Source organism: Lagenorhynchus albirostris, chromosome 3 (assembly GCF_949774975.1).
Source record: "Lagenorhynchus albirostris chromosome 3, mLagAlb1.1, whole genome shotgun sequence".
In the NCBI taxonomy this organism is placed as follows: Eukaryota; Metazoa; Chordata; class Mammalia; order Artiodactyla; family Delphinidae; genus Lagenorhynchus; species Lagenorhynchus albirostris.
The window spans coordinates 123,429,428-123,452,736 of NC_083097.1; the positions used below are offsets into that span (position 1 = coordinate 123,429,428).

Here is a 23,309-nt window from a genome sequence, read left to right on the forward strand (position 1 = left end):
AGGGAGGAGGCTGGGGGAGGTGTGGATGGCAGTGTTCTCAGCAGAGGAAACTGCCAGTGGGAATGTCATCAAACAGAAGAACCTCCCATGCGGCTGGAGCAGAGCAGTGGGAAGGGTAGCAGTTTGAGATAGGGTCGTAAGTGCTGGCAAGGACCGCATGGGAGCTCCATCCTCACACTCCTCAGCACAGATCAAAAGCGGCTGTCCTCATTGACAGTCACTGAAATGACTGTCCTCATTCAGTGGGTCTGACCCCCTGGCCTCTGGCTGTGGTCCCACAGCACCTGCCCTGGGACCGTGGAACCCGCCAGCAACATCAGCAGAGGCCAGGCGTGGTGGAACCAGAGCTCACGGTCACATGAAACAGGGCGCCTCCCACAGAGGTGCTCACAGTCTATTATGCAAACACTGCAAGACCACCCAAGGCAGCAGAATGGCCGGAGCACAACCTCTGCCTGTTTCTTATCATTGCCCAGAGGTGAGGCAATGAGGACACGCCGACAGCTGACATCACAGGACAGCTCGTTGTAAGATCCAAGGAAGCTGGCCACAGAGGCTTCCCTCGCATCCATCAGTGACTCAGGTGCAGGTGCAGAGGCAAAGCTCACCAAATTTGCAGATGTTAATGATTCAGGTGAGATGATGACTATATCTGTACTCCCCCCAAACCTTGACCAATAACTGTATTTCATTAACATCTCTTGGGGTCCAGAGGCTAAGTCACATTCATGGAAATACAAAGCTGATACCTAAGACGTTTGAGTTTCATTCTCTTCTCTATTAGGCCAAAACTGGAGTGTGGAATTTTACTCCATACTAGCTACCTTTAAAATACCGCTCATAAAGAGAGAAGAATGGTGAAGGGATTTAGAGCACTGTCATGAATGAATAGCGGAAGGCTGCAGGAATATTTAGACCAAAGGACAGATGGCTTTGGGAACACACAGGTGCTCAGATGGGTTTAACTCATTCTGTGCAGGTGCCTGGAGCAGAACTGAGCTTGGTGTGCTGCAGGGAGGTAGACCTGCAGAACGAACGAAGTTCGTTCTCCTGTGGAGGCCACGGATACGGCTGCTGCCACCCACTGGGCTCTGGAGGACATGGATTCTCTCTGGCTTCTACTCAACAACTGCCTCGGTAACCCTACATCTGAAACTACAAGGAACTTCCCAAGTAGGAGCTCAGTGATTGGACAACCAAGATCATGCTGGGGCTATCTGCACAAAAAAGGCTTCTCAGAATTCTGAATATTTCAATTTATGTTTCTGTCTCCATCATAATTCTAGAATCCTCTATTTTTGATTTTATAACTGATTGGATTATCTGTTCCCCTTCCAATAAAACATTAAATTTGAAAACAAAAACAGACAAAGAAAAGAAGTTGGTTCTCACAGGCAGGGGTGGGCAGCTGCCTCATGAGATGGGAAGGCCCCCTGTGTTGCCAACATCCACCCAGAGGCCCGACGACCACTTACTGGGGTCTAGGAGTCGGGCGGGGCACTTACATACTGAGTTTCTGTGATTCTCTCTCTAAGAGGTACTGCAGTGGGCACCCATTTCCTGTCCCCAAGCCCCCGCCCCAATGTCGCCACGACTGAAGACTCATTCTCCTTGCTGGTGCGGGTGTTGGCAATAGGAAGGGCTCACTGGAGTCCCACCCAAGAACTGCCCTCAGATGAAGAGAACCGCTAGGCCCAAAGCCCCACCCTCTGCTCCGGGGCAGCCCACATCCCATACTGGTTTGTAGGTTGGCGGGGGTGTGTGTGTGTGGAGGGAGTGAATATAAGGCCCAGACCCCTTTCAAGGACCAGCCCAGCTGAGGCCCAGCTGAGGCCTTGGTTACAGCTGCATCCCAGCCTGACTTCTCCCTCTGCCCTGTTCTGCTTCCTTCATTTGGCCACAAGGGGTGATCCTGAAAGCAACACCCAGGAAACCTCTTGCGTGAAAATCTCCCCTTCGGAGCCTGTCTCCCAGGCAACGTACTCTGCAGGGAAGTTGGAAACCCCTGGGATGGGTCCAGGCACAGAGGTGGCATGGTTCTGTTTCCTCTGGCCTGGCCCCCAGTGACTTACACAGGGAGTCCCCTTCCTCCTCTCCCCACCATCTCCCCCATCCCATGTGCACAGATGACTTTATTCTGTCTAACCTCTAACGAGGTCAGTACCACGGCTCAAATCCCACAATCCCAGAGCTGGTCAAACCCTGTTTTGAGGAGCCCTAAGGTTTCCCTACAGGAAGGCGACCTGGAGATGAGTGTGGGGATAGGAGAGGGAGCTGGAAAGACAGAGTTCTGGGCCTCACCCCTCCATCAGCTAGAGCTACTCTATCTGTAACGTGTAGGGAGGTAGGCAGACATATACACAAACATGTACCCATATGGCTGTGTATGCATCTACCTATTTATCTGTGAAATCAGGGACATAAATAAGATTTTACATGAACCACAGAACTTGCTAAAAGAGTTATAAACATTTGCCCCAGTGGAGCAGCATCAGACAGATGCGGGATGGAACAAGGAGGGGTGGGTGTGGATTGCTGGTTCTCTTTGTAAGCCTTGAAGAGTAAATTATTAACAAAAAATAGATACTTTATTTTGAATTATTAAAATGTTTAATTACTTTAAGGAAAAGCATTCTAAAAACGGGGGGAAATCGTTTGCAAAAAAGCTTTCTTTAGCCAAGAAAGTTTTTGAACCCCCCTTTTATAGTCCATTAAATCTGTGCAATGGTCCTTTGGGAAGAGATCGGTGCTGTGAATTTCTTTGGGAGGATCTAGAGCACACAGACCCCTCCCAATCTCATGGTTCCTGTCCCTGTGCTGAATGGGACACAGAGCCCATCCCCCCCCCACCTCTGGGCTCTGCCTGCTTCTCACCTTCCTCCGGGCTTTAATGCGCTTGTAGACATAGTCCGAGTAGGGGCTGCAGGGAATGAAGCGGCCAGCCCCCTGGGTCACGTGCAGGTTGCCATCTTCCAGCATGATTTTGCCCTGGCAGATGACCACCAGAGGAGCCCCGCGCAGCTCCATCCCTTCAAAGATGTTGTACTCTGCAGCCTAGAGACAGGGGCGAGGGACAAAGCCTTGGTTATGGGTGCAGTAAGGACAGAAAGAGGAACGCGGTTCTCCTGTGCTTGGGATCCTGCCTTCAGCATCCCTAGGAACTGATTCACCAGGTAAGCCAGGAACAGCTTACAAAGCATCTGCAAGCTTCTAGTGGGTGGAGGCCTCGGGAGACAGATGCTTGCTAAGAGTGGGCTTCCTGGCCAAGAGAAGCATCCAGTCTTAAGTAAGGTCCTCACGTGGAAGCAAATTTTTGTCACTGGCAGTGTTCGAAGAGAAGGTGGATAACTACCAGAGATGGTGTATTTGCCATCTTGGACTGGGTAGATGGGTTACATGACCCTTAAATCCCCACTAGCTCGAAATTAAACAATGTAATATGACACAGTGTTGAAGCAAAGGCCACTGCCACCCCAGATGGGCTTCTTCCCTACCTCCTTCATTTATCCAATAAGTGCAAGGCATTATTGAAAAGTGGTTAAGGATATCAGCTTGGAGTCAAGTTATCTGGGTTTGAATCCTAGCTTCCCCATTTACTTGCTGCATAAATTATTTAATCTCTGCATCTCCACTTCCTTAATAATAGTGCCCACCTGAAGAAGACTGTTACAGAGATTCAACAAATGAAAAGCACAGTGCCTGAGACATAAGTGCTTGAAAAATGCTCTTTTTACTAACAAGCACTGTATTTTTAAAACCCTTTCTGTTAGGTACCGGGCTTTAACCGTCATCTTTCACATGGAACTCCTCATGAGGAAGGCATCAGAGCTGTTCACCAATTTTTTTCCCATTCTTTCTCCTCCTAGGCACAAGGTATCCATGTACTTCCTGACCTCCTGGAATAAAGTATGGCCTCCGGCCTGGCTCTGGCCAGTGCAGGGTGAGAGGAAGTGACATCTCGGAAAAGCTTTCAAAGCCGTGTCCTGGTCCCCGACCTCAACAATCATAGCACGTGTAGAGAGCTGGTGCCTCTACCAGCCCCCAACCCTGAGCGACTGTGATGGGCAGAGCCCCTCTCCTCTGCCAGCCCATTTTGGAAAGCAGGAGTGAGAAAGAAACTGTTGAGGTTTTAAGTCCCTGGGAATTGGGGGTGGTGTGTCATTGCAACACGTCCCTGCCTGACTATCCCGGTTCAACACAAACACATGTCTCTCACCACCACGTTCCCTGCCCACATTCCCCACTCTGCTCCACTCCCACCTGCTCAGGTCTTACCGACTGGTGGTTCTTGGCAGAGACGATCTTGACGGCATCTGGATCCCAGATCACCAGGTCGCTGTCAGAGCCCACAGATATTCTTCCCTTGCGGGGATACAGATTGAAGATCTTGGCAGCATTTGTGCTTGTCACGGCCACGAACTGGTTTTCATCCATCTTCCCCGTGGCCTGTTGAAACGTACACACACAAAATGGTCCATCTAGGGCTTCTGAGCTCAGAGCAGGGGGACCACAAAGGCCCACATATACAAAGAGGGACCTCTGAGACGGTGAGCACAGAAGTCCACCCAGCAAGCTACAGAATCAGTGGGGCTGTCACCATCACCCAGAGAAAATGGTTAAATGCGTGGCTTAAGATGGAAGTGACGAAGAAGAACTACAATCCTGCAGCCTGTGGAACAAAAAACACATTCACAGAAAGACAGACAAAACGAAAAGGCAGAGGACTATGGACCAGAGGAAGGAACAAGATAAAACCCCAGAAAAACAGCTAAATGAAGTGGAGATAGGCAACCTTCCAGAAACAGAATTCAGAATAATGATAGTGAAGATGATCCAGGACCTCGGAAAAAGAATGGAGGCAAAGATCGAGAAGATCCAAGAAATGTTTAACAAAGACCTAGAAGAGTTAAGGAACAAACAAACAGAGATGAACAATAGAGTAACTGAAGTGAAAAATACACTAGAAGGAATCAATAGCAGAATAACTGAGGCAGAAGAAGGGAGAAGTGACCTGGAAGACAGAATGGTGGAATTCACTGCCATGGAACAGGAGAAAGAAAAAAGAATGAAAAGAAATGAAGACAGCCTGAGCGACCTCTGGGACAACATTAAATGCACAAACATTCACATTATTGGGGTCCCAGAAGGAGAAGAGAGAGAGAAAGGACCTGAGAAAATATTTGAAGAGATTATGGTTGAAAACTTCCCTAACATGGGAAAGGAAAGAGCCACCCAAGTCCAGGAAGCACAGAGAGTCCCAGGCAGGATAAACCCAAGGAGAAACACGCCGAGACACATAATAATCAAATTGGCAAAACTTAAAGACAAAGAAAAGTTATTGAAAGCAGCAAGGGAAAAATGACAAATAACATACAAGAGAACTCCCATAAGGTTAACAGCTGATTTCTCAGCAGAAATTCTACAAGCCAGAAGGGAGTGGCATGATATACTTAAAGTGATGAAAGGGAAGACCCTAAAACCAAGATTACTCTACCTGGCAAGGATCTCATTCACATTTGATGGGGAAATCAAAAGCTTTACAGACAAGCAAAAGCTAAGAGAATTCAGCACCACAAAACCAGCTCTACAACAAATGCTAAAGGAACTTCTCTAAGTGGGAAACACAAGAGAGGAAAAGGACCTACAAAAACAAACCCAAAACGATTAAGAAAATGGCAACAGGAACATACTTATTGATAATCACCTTAAATGTGAATGGATTAAATGCTCCAACCAAAAGGCTTGCTGAATGGACACAAAGGCAAGACCCATATATATGCTGTCTACAAGAGACCCACTTCAGACCTAGGGACACATACAGACTGAAACTGAGGGGATGGAAAAAGATTTTCCATGCAAATGGAATCAAAAGAAAGCTGGGGGCTTCCCTGGTGGCGCAGTGGTTGAGAGTCCGCCCGCCGATGCAGGAGACACAGGTTCGTGCCCTGGTCCGGGAAGAGCCCATATGCCACGGAGCGGCTGGGCCCGTGAGCCATGGCCGCTGAGCCTGCGCGTCCGGAGCCTGTGCTCCACAACGGGAGAGGCCACAACAGTGAGAGGCCCGCGTACCGCAAAAAAAAAAAAAAAAACAAAGAAAGCTGGAGTAGCAATACTCATATCAGATAAAATAGACTTTCAAATAAAGAATGTTACAAGAGACAAGGAAGGACACTACGTAATGATCAAGGGATCAATCCAAGAAGAACACATAACAATTATAAATATGTATGCACCCAACATAGGATCACCTCAATACATAAGGCAACTGCTTACAGCTATAAAAGAGGAAATCGACAGTAACACAATAATAGTGGGGGATTTTAACACCTCACTTACACCAATGGACAGATCATCCAGACAGAAAACTTAATAAGGAAACACAAGCTTTAAATGACACAACAGACCAGATATATTTAATTGATATTTATAGGACATTCCATCTGAAAACAGCAGATTACACTTTCTTATCAAGTTCACAGGGAACATTCTCCACAATAGATCACATCTTGGGTCACAAATCAAGCCTCGGTAAATTTAAGAAAATTGAAATCATGTCAAGCATCTTTTCTGACCACAACACTATGAGATTAGAAATCAATTACAGGGAAAAAAACGTAAAAAACACAAACACATGGAGGCTAAACAATACATTACTAAATAACTGAGAGATCACTGAAGAAATCAAAAGGATATCAAAAAATACCTAGAGACAAATGACAACGAAAACATGATGATCCAAAACCTATGGGATGCAGCAAAAGCAGTTCTAAGAGACAAGTTTATAGCAATACAATCCTACCTCAAGAAACAAGAAAAATCTCAAATAAACAATCTAACCTTACACCTAAAGGAACTAGAGAAAGAAGAACAAACAAACTCCAAAGTTAGTAGAAAGAAAGAAATCATAAAGATCAGAGCAGAAATAAATGAAATAGAAACAAGGAAAACAATAGCAAAGATCAATAAAACTAAAAGCTGGTTCTTTGAGAAGATAAAATTGATAAACCTTTAGCCAGACTCATCAAAAAAAAGAGGGAGAGGATCCAAATCAATAAAATTAGAAATGAAAAAGAAGAAGTTACAACAGACACTGCAGAAATACAAAGCATCCTAAGAGACTAGTACAAGCAACTCTATGCCAGTAAATTGGATAACCTGGAAGAAATAGACAAATTCTTAGAAAGGTATAACCTTCCAAGGCTGAACCAGGAAAAAATAGAAAATATGAACAGACCAATCACAAGTAATGAAATTGAAACTGTGATCAAAAATCTTCCAACAAACCAAAGTCCAGGACCAGATGGCTTCATAGTTGAATTCTATCAAACATTTAGAGAAGAGCTAACACTTATCCTTCTCAAAAAAAAGAAGAAAAAAAAAAAAAGATAAAGATGGAAGTGACTGCTCTGGAAGTATGCATTTTTTTCCTGGACATGTACATACGTTTACTTACTTATTTATCCCTTCTAACTCCAAAAAGGATTATAGACAGTTCACAGTAAAAACAAATGTAATTATCAGCCCATATCTCAGATAATATGTTTGTATTTGCATGGGCACAGGATAAATATGGAAGAACCTCACCCAAATGATAATAATGGTTATCCCTGGGTTGTGGGATTATAAGTGAGTTTTGTTTTCTTTCATGTGTGTACTTTTCTGTACTTTCCAAATGTTCTTTATTGAGCATGTATCATGTTGGTAATTTTAAAATATATATTATTTTTTAACAGTTCCAGATAGTGCCAAGATAAATATATACACACATTCATAAATAGATAACAATGTAAAAAAAAAGACCAAAAAAATCTAAGTTTGTAAGAGAAGAGACAAAAATATTTATACTTTCCCCCTTCACAAAACAACTTGGGTAAGGAAAGAAGAATTTAGTTTAAAATCTAGTTTTGCGCTTCCTGGGAGCCAAGAAAAGGGAAACTTGGATTACACTGTGTAGATATGTATTCTATTTGGCTCTGAAATGAGTGGCTTCAGGGTTTTAAAAATAAAACAGAGGGAAGTGATCAACTTAATAATGAGTTATTTATTAATTTTACTCAAATCTTAGGAAGTGACTTCATTTGCATGACTTTTTTTTTTTTTTTCAGCTTCTGTGATGTTAAACAAGGAAAATAAAACCAGGCCACTTTGCCAGAAGACTTTGACAGACAATCACCGGTACAGCCCGGATGACCACACACCACTCCTTGGTGAGCAAATGACCTGAGTCTTAGTCACAGACCCTTTGCTTATCATTTCAGAGGGTTATATCCAACCCTCTCAAAAGAGATAATAAAACCCTCCAAACAAAAAGAATTTTTAATTCACTATTATTTTAAGCACAGATCATTCATACCATCAGATAAATGATCTGTGTTTCTGGTTCCTAGCCCTTAACAATCTAGAGGAGGCCTCCTCAGAACCTCAGGCCCCAGGATTCATCACTCTAGAAGGGACATTCCCAAACCACCCGAGCCACCTGGCTCCAGAGACACCTGGGCAGGTATGAGGCCTCATCTGTGCCCCCAGCACCCCCATGACAGGGCAAAGAGGAGCAGCGGCAGGAGGCTCTGATCTGGCCCTGGATGCCCTCCTATGACCGTGGTCCTTACCACGGCCTTGTCCCAGATGACAGACATCCGCTCTTCCACACCGCTGGTGCCCTCGGGAATGGCTGTGAAGTTGTCCTTCCCAATGGCCTTCTGGGCAGTGCTGAAGGTGCAGTGGGCACTGCCGGAGAGCTGCAGGTCCCCACTGGTGAAGGAGAAAAGCTCCATGTGAACGGGGAGGCTAGAGGCACCGCAGGGGCCCAGAAATGAGGGTCTAGTGTAGGCACGTGGAGTGCCATGACTTGAGTTTGGAATCCTTCTTCTCCCTCTCGCCAACTATGCGAACTTGGGTGAATTTCTTCCCCTCCCTAGGGCTCAGTTACCTTATCTGGAAAATGAGGGGGTGGGATTAGATCACCTCTTGTGTAACAAAAATGACCCACATGAGTGATGGGACTTATCCACAGAGGGCAGCAGCAAACTAGTCTCCCTGTAATTTTGGTTAGGTGGTCATCAAAACTGAGCAAATGATTTTGTCTCCCGGACCCTCAGTTGCTCAGTCTGCGAAATGGTGATGACAGTTCCTCACTCACAGCGTTGTTATGAGGAACAATGAGATCACACGTGTAATCTCACCCTAGTGCTCGACATACAATATGTATCAACTGCTGTTACCATTACTAATATGATCACTGCAGTATCTTTTAAAATACACTAGGGAAGAGCCTGTTATCTGTGCTCAGCACTGCAGCGGAATTCTCGATGTTTGTTCCTCACTGCAGACTCTAGTCTAGCGGATGGATGGGTGACTCCAGTCTTCATCCCATCGTTCCCAAGATGCCTCCACACAATGCCCGCTGCTTGTCATTCTGCACCAACCTGGCCAGCAAGGAGTTGATGTAGTCAGGGGTAGTTGGGTCAGGACTCAGAGGCGGGGAGGTCACAAACGCAGCCGCCTTGGCCCAGTTCTTGCTCCAGTAATGGGTCCCATCCGTGCCCAGGCTGGCGGTGATGGGCTCACCAAAGACCACGTTTCCTGCAACAGGTAGGACAGAGGTGATGGGTGATATGATATATGTGCTGCCCTGGGCCGGGCTTAGATAATCATAGCCCCTAAGCCTACTCAAGGCTGTGGCTCTGGAGTCAGGCAGGCCTGGGTTCAAGTCCATGTTCCCCCACTTTTCTAAGCCTCTGCTTTTCTATCTTCTAAATGGGAACAATTCTGTATTCTGTAGAAGCCCCTAGTTGCAAGATGCAGCATCAATTCTCAAATTCTGAGGCAAATTAACATTTGAGGCAAAAAAAAAATATATATATATATATATATATATATATATATATATATATATATGTATAAATTGGAAGATTCATCCTCATTTCAGAAATGTTAAAATGTGGAATAAATAGGTCCTGGGGCTTCCCAGGTGGCGCAGTGGTTGGGAGTCCACCTGCCAATGCGGGGGACATGGGTTCATGCCCCGGTCCAGGAAGATGCCGCATGCCGCGGAGCGGCTGGGCCCGTGAGCCATGGGCTCTGAGCCTGAGCGCCCAGAGCCTGTGCTCCGCGACAGGAGAGGCCACAACGGTGAGAGGCCCGCGTACCGCAAAAAAAACAAAAACAAAACAAAAAACAAAAATAGGTCCTGGAATTGATGAAATAAGATGACGTCTACTTCTCAGCCTTGTGAAAAAGAAAGGTTTGGCATACACAAAGTGTCTGCCACATAAGAGGTGCTAAGCAAATGTGATTTCTTTTACACCTCTTACTCTTCCCCACTGTAGAAGCCCAAAGCCCCATACGTGCCCACATCACTGGGAACCGCTACCTCCTGCTGTCGCAAAGACATGCTTTGGTTCCACAAAGTAAAACCAATTCCTGAGGATGACACATCTTATTTGCAACAAGTTTGTTACTCCTTAACCTAAAGCAATGAGTAATTTGCTCAAGGACACCCAACAACCAGGGACACAGCAAAGCTGAGGTTAGCTTCCCGGACCCTGTGTCTAGAATGAGAGGCTGGAATGCCCAAACTAAGGAGAGGGGAGGAAGGATACTGGGACATAAACTGATCTAAACTGAGCTTGTGAAAGAAGAAGGGATAGTGATACAGAAGGTAAATGCTATCTCATAGAAGGTGGGTTGGTATCAAGTTTCTCTGTGCCAGAATCTTGGGCTAACGATTCCTGTGCAGCCCTTGGCTTCTTTAAGTTTGCTCCTCCATCTTCCACATTCAAGTTCCCCACAAGGTGGAAGTTTAGGAAGGCTCTATGGCTAGGATTACAGGTTTTGCCTTGCTTCAACTCCAATCAATTTTAGGTTTTAGTTGCCTGGATTTCTGTGTTGGGAAGAATTCTAAATATGCTTCTGGTCTCACTAGAAAAGGCTCAGGATTGATTTGTGATGTCTGCCATGGGCAAAAGAAGGAAGCAACAGCAATGATTCATATAGGACAGACCTGTTCTTTGGGTCGGCAGTGAAAAGGATCCACATAGGACTGAAGAGAATTTCAAGGACTCTCCAAAAATATTTACCAAACTGAAGCATATGGGACCAAAAAGAAATGAAGAAATGAACGTCAAGGCAAGCATTCAAGTACTATTAAGAGAAACACAACCTTAAAAGTGGAAGACCTCTCCCTTTGGACTATCTTTAGACAGAAGACTAGAATAAGTAGAGATTGTAAGTACATTATTGACACAATTGGATTTGGAGACTAGCTCTCCAAGCTGGGAGATTCTGGACAAGATGTGCTTCAATTTCCTCTTCTGAAAAATGGTGATAATAAATGCCAGTTTCTCCCAGTGCTTTGTGAATTCTACATAATAATACATTTAAAGTATTTCCCCTCAATGCAGGGCATACAGTTGGTCCTCATTAAATTGAAATTCCTAATGTTGATTCTGAGCAGCCGTGCAGAGATGCTGAGGAGCACTTGGGGATTAAACACCCTGGGGCTTAAATAGTCCCCTGGTCCAGAGGGAAGAGTGAACCCTGCCATACACTGTCTTCCTGCTCTGAATGCTCTCGACTCCTTCCCTGAGAATGACGGTTCATGAGATGTTTATTGGCTTCCATCTCAGCAGCCAGGTTTTCATCACTAAAATAATGCCTCCCTTCCACCCTGGAGACACAGCTGTACTAGTTCTCCTTGCCAGAAAGTCATAAGCCAGGAGGCTAAGGGTGAGGAATTTTTCTACATGGAATTTAAAATAAGACCCAGCATATAATTGAAACACACTGTCTTTGAAGCCCCCAGGTCATCCGAGAATGGGTCCCAAGCAGGATGTGGCCATCAGCACGAGGCATGACAGGGTGAGGATAGTAGGTGGCCGCGGGGAGAGGAGTGGAGGTGTCCCCGTGCACTTTTCTTTTCCTTTTTCCCTTCTCCAAGAATGGGTAAGCAGCACTGGGCTTCATTCCTGGTTCTGTCCTGATGACTCATACCCAGCGAAGCAGCCAGGCCATATCATATGGAGACACTTAAAAGCTGAGCGAGGAAACAGCAGGCTTCCCATGAGCAGGGTAAGGTGAGCAGGTGGTGCCCCAGAATCTGCCAGCTAGAAAGGCTGGCGGGGCAATTAGGGAGATTCCCCTCCCGTAAGAAAAGGGTCCCGTTTGCCAGAAGGTCAGGCAGCCAAACACTCGGCCATCGGTCAGCTGGGGCTATTTTTAGCCGCCCCAGTCACTCACATGCGGAGTTTTACAGACCAGTTCTGGGTTTGGTAGATGAATCATTCAGCTTGGTCCCACGGGCACACGGCAATCACAATCATACAGCCGGGCCTAGGAAATCCTCCCTCCCAACCAAACGCAGAGCCCTACGGCTCCTGTGTCTCAACCACACTCTGTTCACAAGGGAGCCCATTAGTGCGTCACTGAGGACAAGAACGGAAAGCAGGTAAGCAAGTTTTGAAATGAGGGTAAGCTTGAGCTTAGCACGAGGTGAGCAAAGGAAGCCGAGTTAACAGCCATGGAGAAAAGAAACAGAAGTCAGAAGGCCATGGGGACAGAGCCAGGTCATGAAGGCCACACCACTGGATGTCGTTTGGAGACCCATTCAATGCCTTCTCTGAAACAACCTGGGCTACCCTCAGTGGCTCAGGGGGTGGGACCTCCTCCCTACACACTGCCCTCAACCCTGGCCAATCAATTACACCATCTCCGGAGCAGATATTGGTTCAGAGATGAGCCCACAACCCAAGCCAAGGCAGTGGCAGTATTCCTGGGGACTTTCGCTTGAGCTATTGGAAAAGATGTTCTCTACTCCCTCACCATGCCCCCACCAAGTGTAGAGGACAAGAACAGCTCTTAGCATTTATTCTTGTCATTGTTCATACTGAAAAGAGAGGAAAGCAGAGTCCAGAAAGGAACAACAGTGATAGAGCTCTAATATCAGTGTTTAAACCCCTTGATCCAGCCATGCCTGAAACACCCTCAACCAATAATTTACTCGTTTAAGTCCATCTGAGTAGGGTCTTTGACTGCTGCACCAAATATAATCTTCATGAGTATGTCCAGTTATAAAGTTCAGATAACATGAACTGACAGTGAAAGATCCCAGGGAGGAAAAGAGATGCACCAGTTCTCCAAAGAACTGATTCAAGCTGTGTCGTCTCGGGCAGACCACTTACCCTTCCTGAGCCTCAATTTACTCATCTGCCAAGTAGTAGAAATCCTGGGATCCTGCCATCCACACAGGATGCAGAAAGGATCCAACGGGCTAACAAGGATGAGGGGCTTCCCTGAGAGCAAGGCAATGAGCAAAATAGGCACCATTTATACAGGACAGCCAAGGGAAAGGAGCCACATGGCTCGTTAGGGGCTCTGAGATCTTCGGAGCACAAATCACCTTTTTTCCTGGCTTGTGAGATGAGGTCGGCTGCACTCTTGCTCATGACCTTCGTGACGTAGAGAGGACAGTTGGTTTGGCTGGCGATGGTGATGGCACGGAACACAGCCTCAGCTTCCAGCTGCAAAAAAAAAGTCCCCGGGAGTCAAGAGGAGCATGAACCTCTCAGAGTGCCACTCCCCTGTCTCTACAAACTGAGAATGCAGTGCTGCACAGATATTAAAAGCCTGGAAGATCTGCAGTTAGACGCCCTGGATCCAAACCTCAGAACTACAGCTTCCCAGCTGTGTTGCTTCACTGGGCTTCTCAAAAGTGGAGATCAGCCCAGAGATAAACCCACCCACCTATGGTCAACTAATCTACAACGAAGGAGACAAGGATATACAATGGAGAAAAGACAGTCTCTTCAATAAGTGGTGCTGGGAAAACTGGACAGCTACATGTAAAAGAATGAAATAAGAACACTCTCTAACACCATACACAAAAATAAACTCAAAATGGATTAAAGACCTAAATGTAAGGCTGGATACCGTACAAACTCTTAGAGGAAAACATAGGCAGAACACACTTTGACATTAATCGCAGCAATATCTTTTTTGATCCACCTCCTAGAGTAATGAAAATTAAAAAAAATAATTTAAAAATGGGACCTAATTAAACTTAAAAGCTTCTGCACAGCAAAGGAAACCATAAACAAATCAAAATGACAACCCACAGAAAGGGAGAAAATATTTGCAAACGAAGTGACTGACAAGTGATCTCCAAAATATACAAACAGCTCATGCAGCAGCTCTATGTCAAAAAAACAAACAACCCAATCAAAAATGAGCAGAAGAGCTAAATAGACATTCTCCAAAGAAGACACAGAGATGGCTAACAGACACATGAAAAGATGCTCAACATCACTAATTATCAGAGAAATGCAAATCAAAACTATAATGAGGTATCACCTCATACTGGTGAGAATGGCCATCATCAGAAAACCTACAAACAATAAACGCTGGAGAGGGTGTGGAGAAAAGGGAACACTCTTGCACTGTTGGTGGGAATGTAAATTGATACAGCCACTATGGAGAACAGTATGGAGGTTCCTTAAAAAACTAAAAATAGAGTTACCATACGACCCAGCAATCCCACTCCTGGGCATATATCCAGAGAAAACCATAATTCAAAAACATACATGCACCCCAATGTTCATTGCAGCACTATTCACAACAGCCAGGTCATGGAAGCAACCTAAATGTCCATCAACGGATGAATGGATAACGAAGATGTGGTGTGTGCGCGCGCACACACACACACACACACACACACACACACACACACTGGAATATTACTCAGCCATAAAAAAGAACGAAATAATGCCATTTGTAGCAACAAGGATGGACCTAGAGATTATCATGGCCCTAGAAATTATCGTAAGTAAAGTAAGTCAGAGAGAGACAAACATCATATAATATCGCTTAAATGTGGAATCTAATAAAATGGTACAAATGAACTTATTTTAAAAACAGAAACAGAGTCACAGACATAGAAAACAAATTTATGGTTACCAGGGGTGGGGGAAAGGGGAGAGTAAATTGAGAGATTGTGACTGACATATACACACTATTATATATAAAATAGATAACTAATAAGGACCTACTGTATAGCACAGGGAACTCTACTCGCTACTCTGTAATGAAATCAACTATACGCCAATAAAAATTAAAAATTAAAAAAGGAAGTGGAGATAGGGAGGGTGTATCAGGGGACGGTGGGGTGAGAGCAGTGTCTGGCCAGAGTGGGCGCTGCATCAGCGAAGCTAGAGTTTTCCCTTGGCCTATTCTCTCCTCTCCCAGTGATTATCACAAAGGCCACATGTGATGGAAGTCTTTGCTCCCCAGTCTGCCCAGAGCAGAATCTCTGGCAAAACACAATCCCAACACCAGTATGTATAAATAACCAGTGAAGGCAACTAGGCATTAAGTCCTTTCCTACAGCAATGGGCGGTCAGTGATGGGTTCGTTCCCACAGGCATTTCTTACACTAATAATTCCCAGGTTTCTCAACACAAAGATTTCTTTTATCACTGATTTTCCTCCAGCCCACCCTAATGCAGAATTCATGTTTTCAAATATACTAACCGACCCAGTTGAATTTAATGAGTAAGAAATAATAAATCATCCCTTATTTTCTTAACAAAGCAGGATCTTAGAGCTCAGCCTCTCTCATGAGCTGGATCTGTGTTCTGGTTCTGCCACTTAGAAGCCAGGTGATCTCAGGGATGTTACACAACTTCCCAAAGACTCAGTTTCCTGGTCCATAAAGCGGGGATAATAATAGGACGTGACACACAGGGCTGTTCAGAGAATTAACAGAGTTCATCCTTGTAAGGCAATTAGGTCAATCCTGGAACAAGGCAAGTGTTCCTTGAAGGCTGGCTATTGGTTGCATTGCTGATGACGGCTTCTGACCAGTGGGAGAGCCTGCGTTACTACCCAAAGCCCGAATTAGTCCAATTCAGCCCAACGCAGACACGCTGGCGTTTTTCCTTTCAATCAGCAACAGCTCCTTTTTAGATGGATATGACCCTCTGGTTAGCCATGCAACCCAACACTTTAAAAAATATCGAAAATAGCTTGCAGATACATGCCCAGTGTTTGTATAACGCAAACCAGTCACTGCCCTTGGTGAGTGTGACTTAGGAGAAAGACTCTAAGAACTTGGCTGGTCCAGCCAGCATCCCCCAAGCTGCACTTTGTTCCACGTGGTGAGATCAAGATCCTGGAGCCGCAAGCACAGGTGAATGTGGCCACCTTCCTGAAGCACCCAGACGTCAGAGTGGCTGTCTCCGAGCCACGGCTTCAGCTCTCTGAACAGCATTACTCCAGATGCTATCTAGGTGTGCTTTGAACTGAAGAGGGGCTTCAGAGCCCCTCCTGCGCCCTCCTTCTTCATGCCTGTGCTGCCCACTCCAGCTCCTCCACGACTGCAGTCCCGGCCCCTTTGATCTCATCCCCCCTGCTCCAAGCACCGCGGGGTTTTCAGCACCTTGACAACATGACTATCTTTGGAAGGTTACATCACCCTCCAACTTCACCCAAACGGGCTTCCAGTGTTGTCGAGATCTGCAGCTGAGAGGCTTTTTACTAAAAAGGAGATGGGAACAGGGAGGAGAGTAGGGTTGGGGGGGGGGGGTTGGAAAAACAAACCAAGGAACAAAAATAGACTCTGCTCAGAAATCCCCTGGCTGCTGCTGCAGAAATCGATCTTGCCAGGACTTCTCCACAGTGAACAGCATTGAAGAAGTTTCACAAACAGTACTGATCACCCTAGCCTACTCACACAGGGTAAACAATTTTCCAGTCCCTCAAACGTGATGGCCAGTGGCTTAATCTCTCTGAGCTCCTGCTTCTTTATGTAACGATAATACCCAGACTGGGGCAAGGATAACCGTTATCTCCATTAAATGCAATGAGCATAGTACTGGGTATAGGCAAATACTCCAAAGAAGGGACCTGGTATTAAGGAGACCGACTTTTCCGGAGGGCTGTGACTGTAACCTTGATCACACAATTATAAATTATTTCAACTGGCAACAAAAATATCATTAAACACAATGGAGCTTCTAGGGTGCTAATAATGTTCTGTTTCTCCAACTGGGTGCTAGTTACACAAGTGTGTTCAGTTTGGGAAAATCCATTCCTTTATGAGAAGAACAGTATTCTCTATGTGTGCTACGTTTTCTTTTTTAAAAAGATCCTAACAGAGACAGCCAACGGGAGTACTGTGATTTCTGGTTCTGGCTCCTTCTTCTTCCTGTTGTAGAGAGTACGGAGCTTGGGATGATACAACAGGAAAGGATTTGCTTTGTTGACATGGAGGGCCTGGAATTTGCTGCAGGTGCCAGACCCAGGCTGATCTCCCAAAGCCAATGTGCTCTCAGCCATGTGGGCAGCCCATTCCCAGCTCCAGGCCTGTGCTCTCAGCCATGTGGGCAGCCCATTCCCAGCTCCAGGCCTGTGCTCTCAGCCATGTGGGCAGCCCATTCCCAGCTCCAGGCCTGTGTCAGCAGCTGAAGCTGCTGACAGCTCAGAGACGTGGAATCAGCCACTAGTTACCATTCGTTGGTTCTTTAGCTCCTAAGCGCTGATGCTAATCAGCATTCATCTTACACGTGGGAAGAACGCACCTGGATGACCTCATCACCATACACAAATCAACAGATATAATGTCTACGACAAACCCATTCGGCCCCCTGTCGATATTGTGCAGGACTCATAATATGGAATAAAGGAATAGTGGAAATGTCTGAGATTCACAAGATTAAGAAAGGATTTAGATATTTACCAGTCCTAATGAGTAACTGTGCAACACCCTCCGACTTGTATTGTCTTCAGAGAGATCAGGGGCCACAAGTAAACACTCCCTTTCCACTCCTTGCTAATTTCCTCAGGGGCCTTGAGTTGGGTCAGTCAGATGTGGTCTTTGGAAGAAATGTTCCAGTTTCTGTCTGGTATTCACAGAGTCCCACCACCTTTCAGAGATGTTTGTTCACACACCTTATGTGTGTGTGCCAACAGAGGGGGAGCTGAACGCAAACACTACAATGTAAAATGGGCAGCAGGCCATAAACCAGGCTGCTGCGATGACGGGAGTCTCCCGGAAGATGAGGCTAAAAAAAAAAGAGCCTCTATTGCTACTGCTTCTCTCCCTCCACCCCTCTCCCTACCACATCCTCCTGAAAATTACCTCCTCTGGTCTGCTCAGTACATGGCCTTCTGGGCCAGTTATCCCCATTTCCAACATCCGGGTTTGCTCCTAGAATGACAAAAGAACGGAGAAGAGTTTTTATATGAGCTCAACCAAGGTTTGAAAGAGTTAGGCTGGTATACTCTAATCTAAAGATGTGTTCAAGGGAAAAAGAAGAATCAAATGGGGATGTTGAACAAATTTGTTAATTCTATATCTGGAATTGCAAAACAGGGTAGAGTCTTAACTGAAAGAAGAAAAGAGCCTTTAAGGGTGGCTTTTTTTATTAAAAGGACGACAGTCTGTCAAAGTATCAAGTTTTTTCTCCATTACACGTCAAGTCGCACCAGCTTACTTATTCTTCATTTCTTTCAGATGCAGACACCTCTGAAAGGACACTGGCTTAACTCGTTTGTTTATTCATTCATGCATTTTGAAACCCATTCCTTCAACAAAATGTATTGACTACCTGCTCCGGGAGAGGCTCCAGGTTAAGCACTTGAATTAACTTCACGGAGCTTACAGTTTCCTGCTCTGTTTCTCAAAGTCCGCTCCATCCACCACCTGCATCAGAATCTGCTGAGTTGCTTTTGTAAAAGTGCAGATGTCTAGCTTTCCCCAGGTCTACCAACTCAGAATATATGAGATCAATTCTAGGTTTCTGTATTTTAATAAGCCCCTCGGGCTTTCTCATGCTTTAAATGTTTGGCTATAATAAGCCGATTCAGAATTTCACCAGACTAAATCATGCCTCTAAACAGCATTACCTGACTTAGCCTTTTGGTCAAATTCTATTTAACTAGGCTGTGGATGTGGCAGAGCTCTCTACCCCTCATAGCTGATGGCTAACTTCCTCAGACTCGGCCAGCTTTCTGGAAGCAGGAGGCCGGGCTAACGGAACTGGCACAGATCCTCAGCCGCAGATCTGCAGTTCTGCAGGCATTCACGCTCAAGCACTGAGGCCCGTTCCTAGGAACCTCGCGCTGGTGACACAGGAGATGAAGGAGGGAGTGAGCTGAACGAGGCTTTGTCTCACCTGGAAACAATGAGATGCTTACAAAGGAAGGGATCCCTTCGCCCTGGAAAAGAAGAACTCTTTTTTTGTTGGGGTTTTTTTTTTCAATTCACGTACATTTTTTAAAGAGGAGGAGGAGGAAGGTGCATATGCTATCAGCAACCACGAGAAGTAAAATGGTCACTGCCTCTCGCTCGACAGAACTGGACCAAAGGTCAGACAGAGGCTGATACTTCCAGCAAAGTACCTCCACTTTTCATTCTTCCTGTTCCATGTATCAAAGCTTAGATTAAATACAATTTCTTCCAAACTCTGGTGACTTTTGACACTGAACTGCCTCGTGAAGTCACACAAGGGTTGAGGTGTCCAACTAAAGCATCTTCCATCTCACACGACGCTCTCCTTCCTATCTGGTCCAAAAGTGCTGCGACAACGCGCAGGATGGAACTCGCTCGAACGATGGTCTCCGAGCACATTCCAATCACCAGGGCAACTTTTCCATAATACACCTGACTGAGCTCTCCTATGACCTCCCGAATCTGGATCTCTGGAACTCGGAGAATCCCAGGGAGCGTTCCTTAAGCTCCACGGGTGCCTCTAGTGCACTGCTCACGTTGGGATGGCCTACTCGCAAAGCCACAGTGTCCCTATAGCTGGAAGGTTAAGAATAACATGTAGGGCTTCCCTGGTGGCGCAGTGGTTGAGAGTCCGCCTGCCAATGCGGGGGACACGGGTTCGTGCCCCGGTCCGGGAAGATCCCACATGCCGCGGAGCGGCTGGGCTCGTGAGCCATGGCCGCTAAGCCTGCGCGTCCTGTGCTCCGCAAAGGGAGAGGCCACAACAGTGAGAGGCCCGCGTACCGCAAAAAAAAAAAAAAAGAATAACATGTAAAGACCCATGGATGCCACCTGACATGGGTGGGGGAGGTGTGGGCACCTAGAGGCTCCGATCGCTGCTGTAATTACGTCACAGTTTCGGTTGCTCCAAGAGGAAAGGGACCCTGTCTTTTTCACCTTCCCCCTCCAAGGTTTGGCACATAGTAGGCACTCAGTAGATATTTGTTGGACGAAGGGCTAAAGACGCTGTACTCTCCGACTGCCCTTCCAGCTTGAAACTTTGGAAAATGTCCCTTGTTGGCACCCTTAGAAAATACTTCTTGCTCTTTAGTCACTTTGCATAACGTGTAGCAAAAACTCCGAGTATAGCAGCTGCCTTCATTTAAACAATGTGATAAAATCTTTCAGCTTGAGCTGAATTTAATAAACACATACACGAAACTCATCCAAATGGAAAAGCGCCTTTATTCTTTTCCTGACCGGGAACAGATCTTCCCAAGGTGGGGCGGAGGCGGGGAGGCGGTGAGGAAGCAGACGCACTTCTGTGCTAAGAAGCCTCAAAAGGAAGCTGGAAAGGGGCTGTGAGTCGGAGCCTGTCTGCCTCCACAGAGGCTAGGATGAAGAAGCAGGGAGTCTGATTGCTAGGGCATCTGGAGGGAGGGCTGGGGCGTCTGGCTGCTGCACGGAAAGCTTGAGAATGGGGAGGAGAGACAGCTCCACCACCACCAGGATGCCTCCCATGGGAGCAAGGCATCTGGAGCCTCTTCGGAAAATGACTTCATTATCTGGGTGTGCGGGGGATGTGGGAGAAGGCTGTCAGGGGCCTGACTAATTAACCTCCCCGGTCATAAGGGAGTGGAAACTGCACGCTTAACTCACCTCCTCCGCTAGAGAGACAGCCCTGAGAGTCTGAAATCCTAACAGCTGGAGCCTGCACAGCCCGGGCGCTGCCTCTCCGGGAGCCTGCAGCTGGACTGGTGGAGAAGGACCCTTCTCCACCATCTCTGGGTAAAGATGCTCACTGAGGCACATCCCCTGAGAAGCTAAGATTGTGTTCTCCCAGTTGCTGGCTGTGATCCCTGGGCCAGTGACCTCATCCTTCAGAGCCTCAGTGTTCTCATCTATAAAACAGGGAGGGGGGTGGGCGCCCCCTTGAAAGGCTTGGGCGAAGATTAAATGGGAACATACGAGAGCCCTGACTAGGGCCTGGCACATGGTGGGAAGCGCTCCCCAGGTGGGTCCTGCTGTTAGAAGCTGACGGGTCTGAGATGAGGGTCGGCCTCAGTGTGTTCCCACACCCCTGCCGACCACATGCGCCATGTCCTGGGCAACTTCTAAAGCACAGCCCGAGTACTCGAGAGCCCTGGAATGCATCTGTTTTAGCTCCCCGCTGTAGCCTAGTGCTGCACAAGGCACTGCACTGGCACAAAGCACTCAGGAAATACTCTTAAAAGAATGAATAATGGTTTCTTGCTGTTAATGTCATCGAATGGACTAAGAGAGCCGACACTGTTTGCTGGCGGCCGCCTCCTAGCGGAAGCCAATCCCGAATGCTTCCGAGAGCAACAAAACCCTGGCAAAGACACATCTGTGCATCTAGCCCATTAAGCAACCCAGGAGATGGAGAGAGAAGTGCTTTCTGCTTCCTTACAAATGATCGATTTGGGCCTTGGGGCCCTTGCTTTCATCACTCTTTCCTCAGGTTTCTCAATATGATTTCTAGGAAATCAGTGGGATGTCTGATCCCCACAAGACCTGAATTCATTATCTAAGGCCATGAGTTCCGCAGTCCTGGCTCAGATTTCCAGCTTCTGAAAATGCTGTCTTAGAGTTTTTCTTTAGGACTGAGCATGACACGTACCTTGGACTCATTTTCAAAACAGACTCAGCGATGCTCTCCCACTAAATGGCCCAATTTGAAAACCTCCTCTGCCAGGATGCCTTTTCTGATTCCCCAGAATGGCCAGACGGCTCCCTGCTCTCCAGCATCTTCTGCTTTCTCCCTCGCTTGTCTATTTGCCCTCAGAATTCCTCCTCCTAGACTGTGAGGTTCTTAGCAGAGTACTTACGAGGGTGCCTGGCACATACTGAGAGCTCTGGCAACACTGAAGAAATGAGAAAATAAATGGGAGGCAGACCCTAGCCCAAGCAGGAAGTGTACTGCAGGGAGCTGCGCTGTGTTACCTGGGCAATGATATCCCCATTCTCAGCGTGCACCTGAGCGATGGCTCCCAGCTCTCCCAGACAGGTGAAGATCTCATACAGCTGAAACAGAAATGAGTCTTTGTCACATTCACAAGACCCAGTGCTTTTAGCAATCGCATGCAAGGGCCAACGACTAGGGCCAGAGCTAAAATAAATGGGATGAACTAGAGGAAATAAGTGACTAGGGCAGAAATACAGACTAAAACATGCACAACCAAAGAGGAGTGCTAATCCAAAGGAACTCTAGGAAACTGTCTATATAAGGAACCCAGCATGTCTCCTAGGCAGACAGGGCACACATCTAACAGAGTGATACTGACCCCCCTACTCTGCCTCCTGCACACACTTTAAATGGAATTACTTCCCACTGAACTCAGATAGAGCTTCAGAATCCTTCTTAACACTCCTGAAAGGCACTGCAGCCTGGCCAGAAGCTAACTCAAAAGCTGAAACCTCTATCTCTTAGCCCCTCAAGGCAGACCACCCTTCATCTCCTTGCCCGGTGGTATGGGAATTCATTTTCTGTATTTCTTCTGAGAAGCTGAGATTTGTCTAAAACAAGCACACCCCATGCATTTCGGAGAGAGAGAGTCAGAGGCAAGCTGGTACGATTACCCCAAAGAGTAGACGGCCCTCCTTAATCCCACAGGGCTGAGCACGTACACTCCCCCTGAGTTCCCGAGGGGTGTAGAGTTTGTTTGGTAGATGGGAGATTTAGACACGCCCTTCCTCTTGTCCTTTTGAGAAGGCTGCTGCCAGTGGAAATGTTAGTTCCCTGTCTGCCTTGCCCCGGGCACCCTGCCCGTTACCTTATTTAAAATGTAGCGTAAACGGCGAGGACTTCAGGAAGCTCTCTTGCCCAGCAGTCTCCCACACTGACCACAGTAACTCATGTGCAAAGAGCCAAGGTCACCGGCAACCACAGGAAAGCCATCCAGAGACCCCAAACCACACAGTGATGGGTTATTACCTCTGTGTTCGACATTTGATACAAATCCTTATAGGCCATGTAAACCATGAAGGAGTTCACCCCTGCAAGAGAGGGATGGGAGGGAAGACAGGAGGAAGACAGCATTATCACGACCCTGCTGCATCCTGTGCTCCCACTGTGACACCCCCCGGG

At 46.6% G+C, this 23,309-nt stretch overlaps 1 protein-coding gene across 2 annotated transcripts in view; it reads right to left on the reverse strand.

The window, feature by feature from the left end:
• Positions 1–23,309, reverse strand: part of DPYSL3 (dihydropyrimidinase like 3) — a 113,437-nt gene that overhangs the window by 5,363 nt on the left and 84,765 nt on the right. For both annotated transcript variants that reach the window (XM_060143918.1, XM_060143920.1), the window contains exons 5-12: positions 23,157–23,218; positions 22,166–22,246; positions 18,131–18,199; positions 13,397–13,517; positions 9,426–9,582; positions 8,610–8,751; positions 4,276–4,446; positions 2,875–3,054 (exon numbers count right to left, since the gene is read on the reverse strand). In XM_060143918.1, the coding sequence (XP_059999901.1) occupies positions 2,875–3,054; positions 4,276–4,446; positions 8,610–8,751; positions 9,426–9,582; positions 13,397–13,517; positions 18,131–18,199; positions 22,166–22,246; positions 23,157–23,218 (983 nt within the window). The remainder of the gene's footprint in view (positions 1–2,874; positions 3,055–4,275; positions 4,447–8,609; positions 8,752–9,425; positions 9,583–13,396; positions 13,518–18,130; positions 18,200–22,165; positions 22,247–23,156; positions 23,219–23,309) is intronic.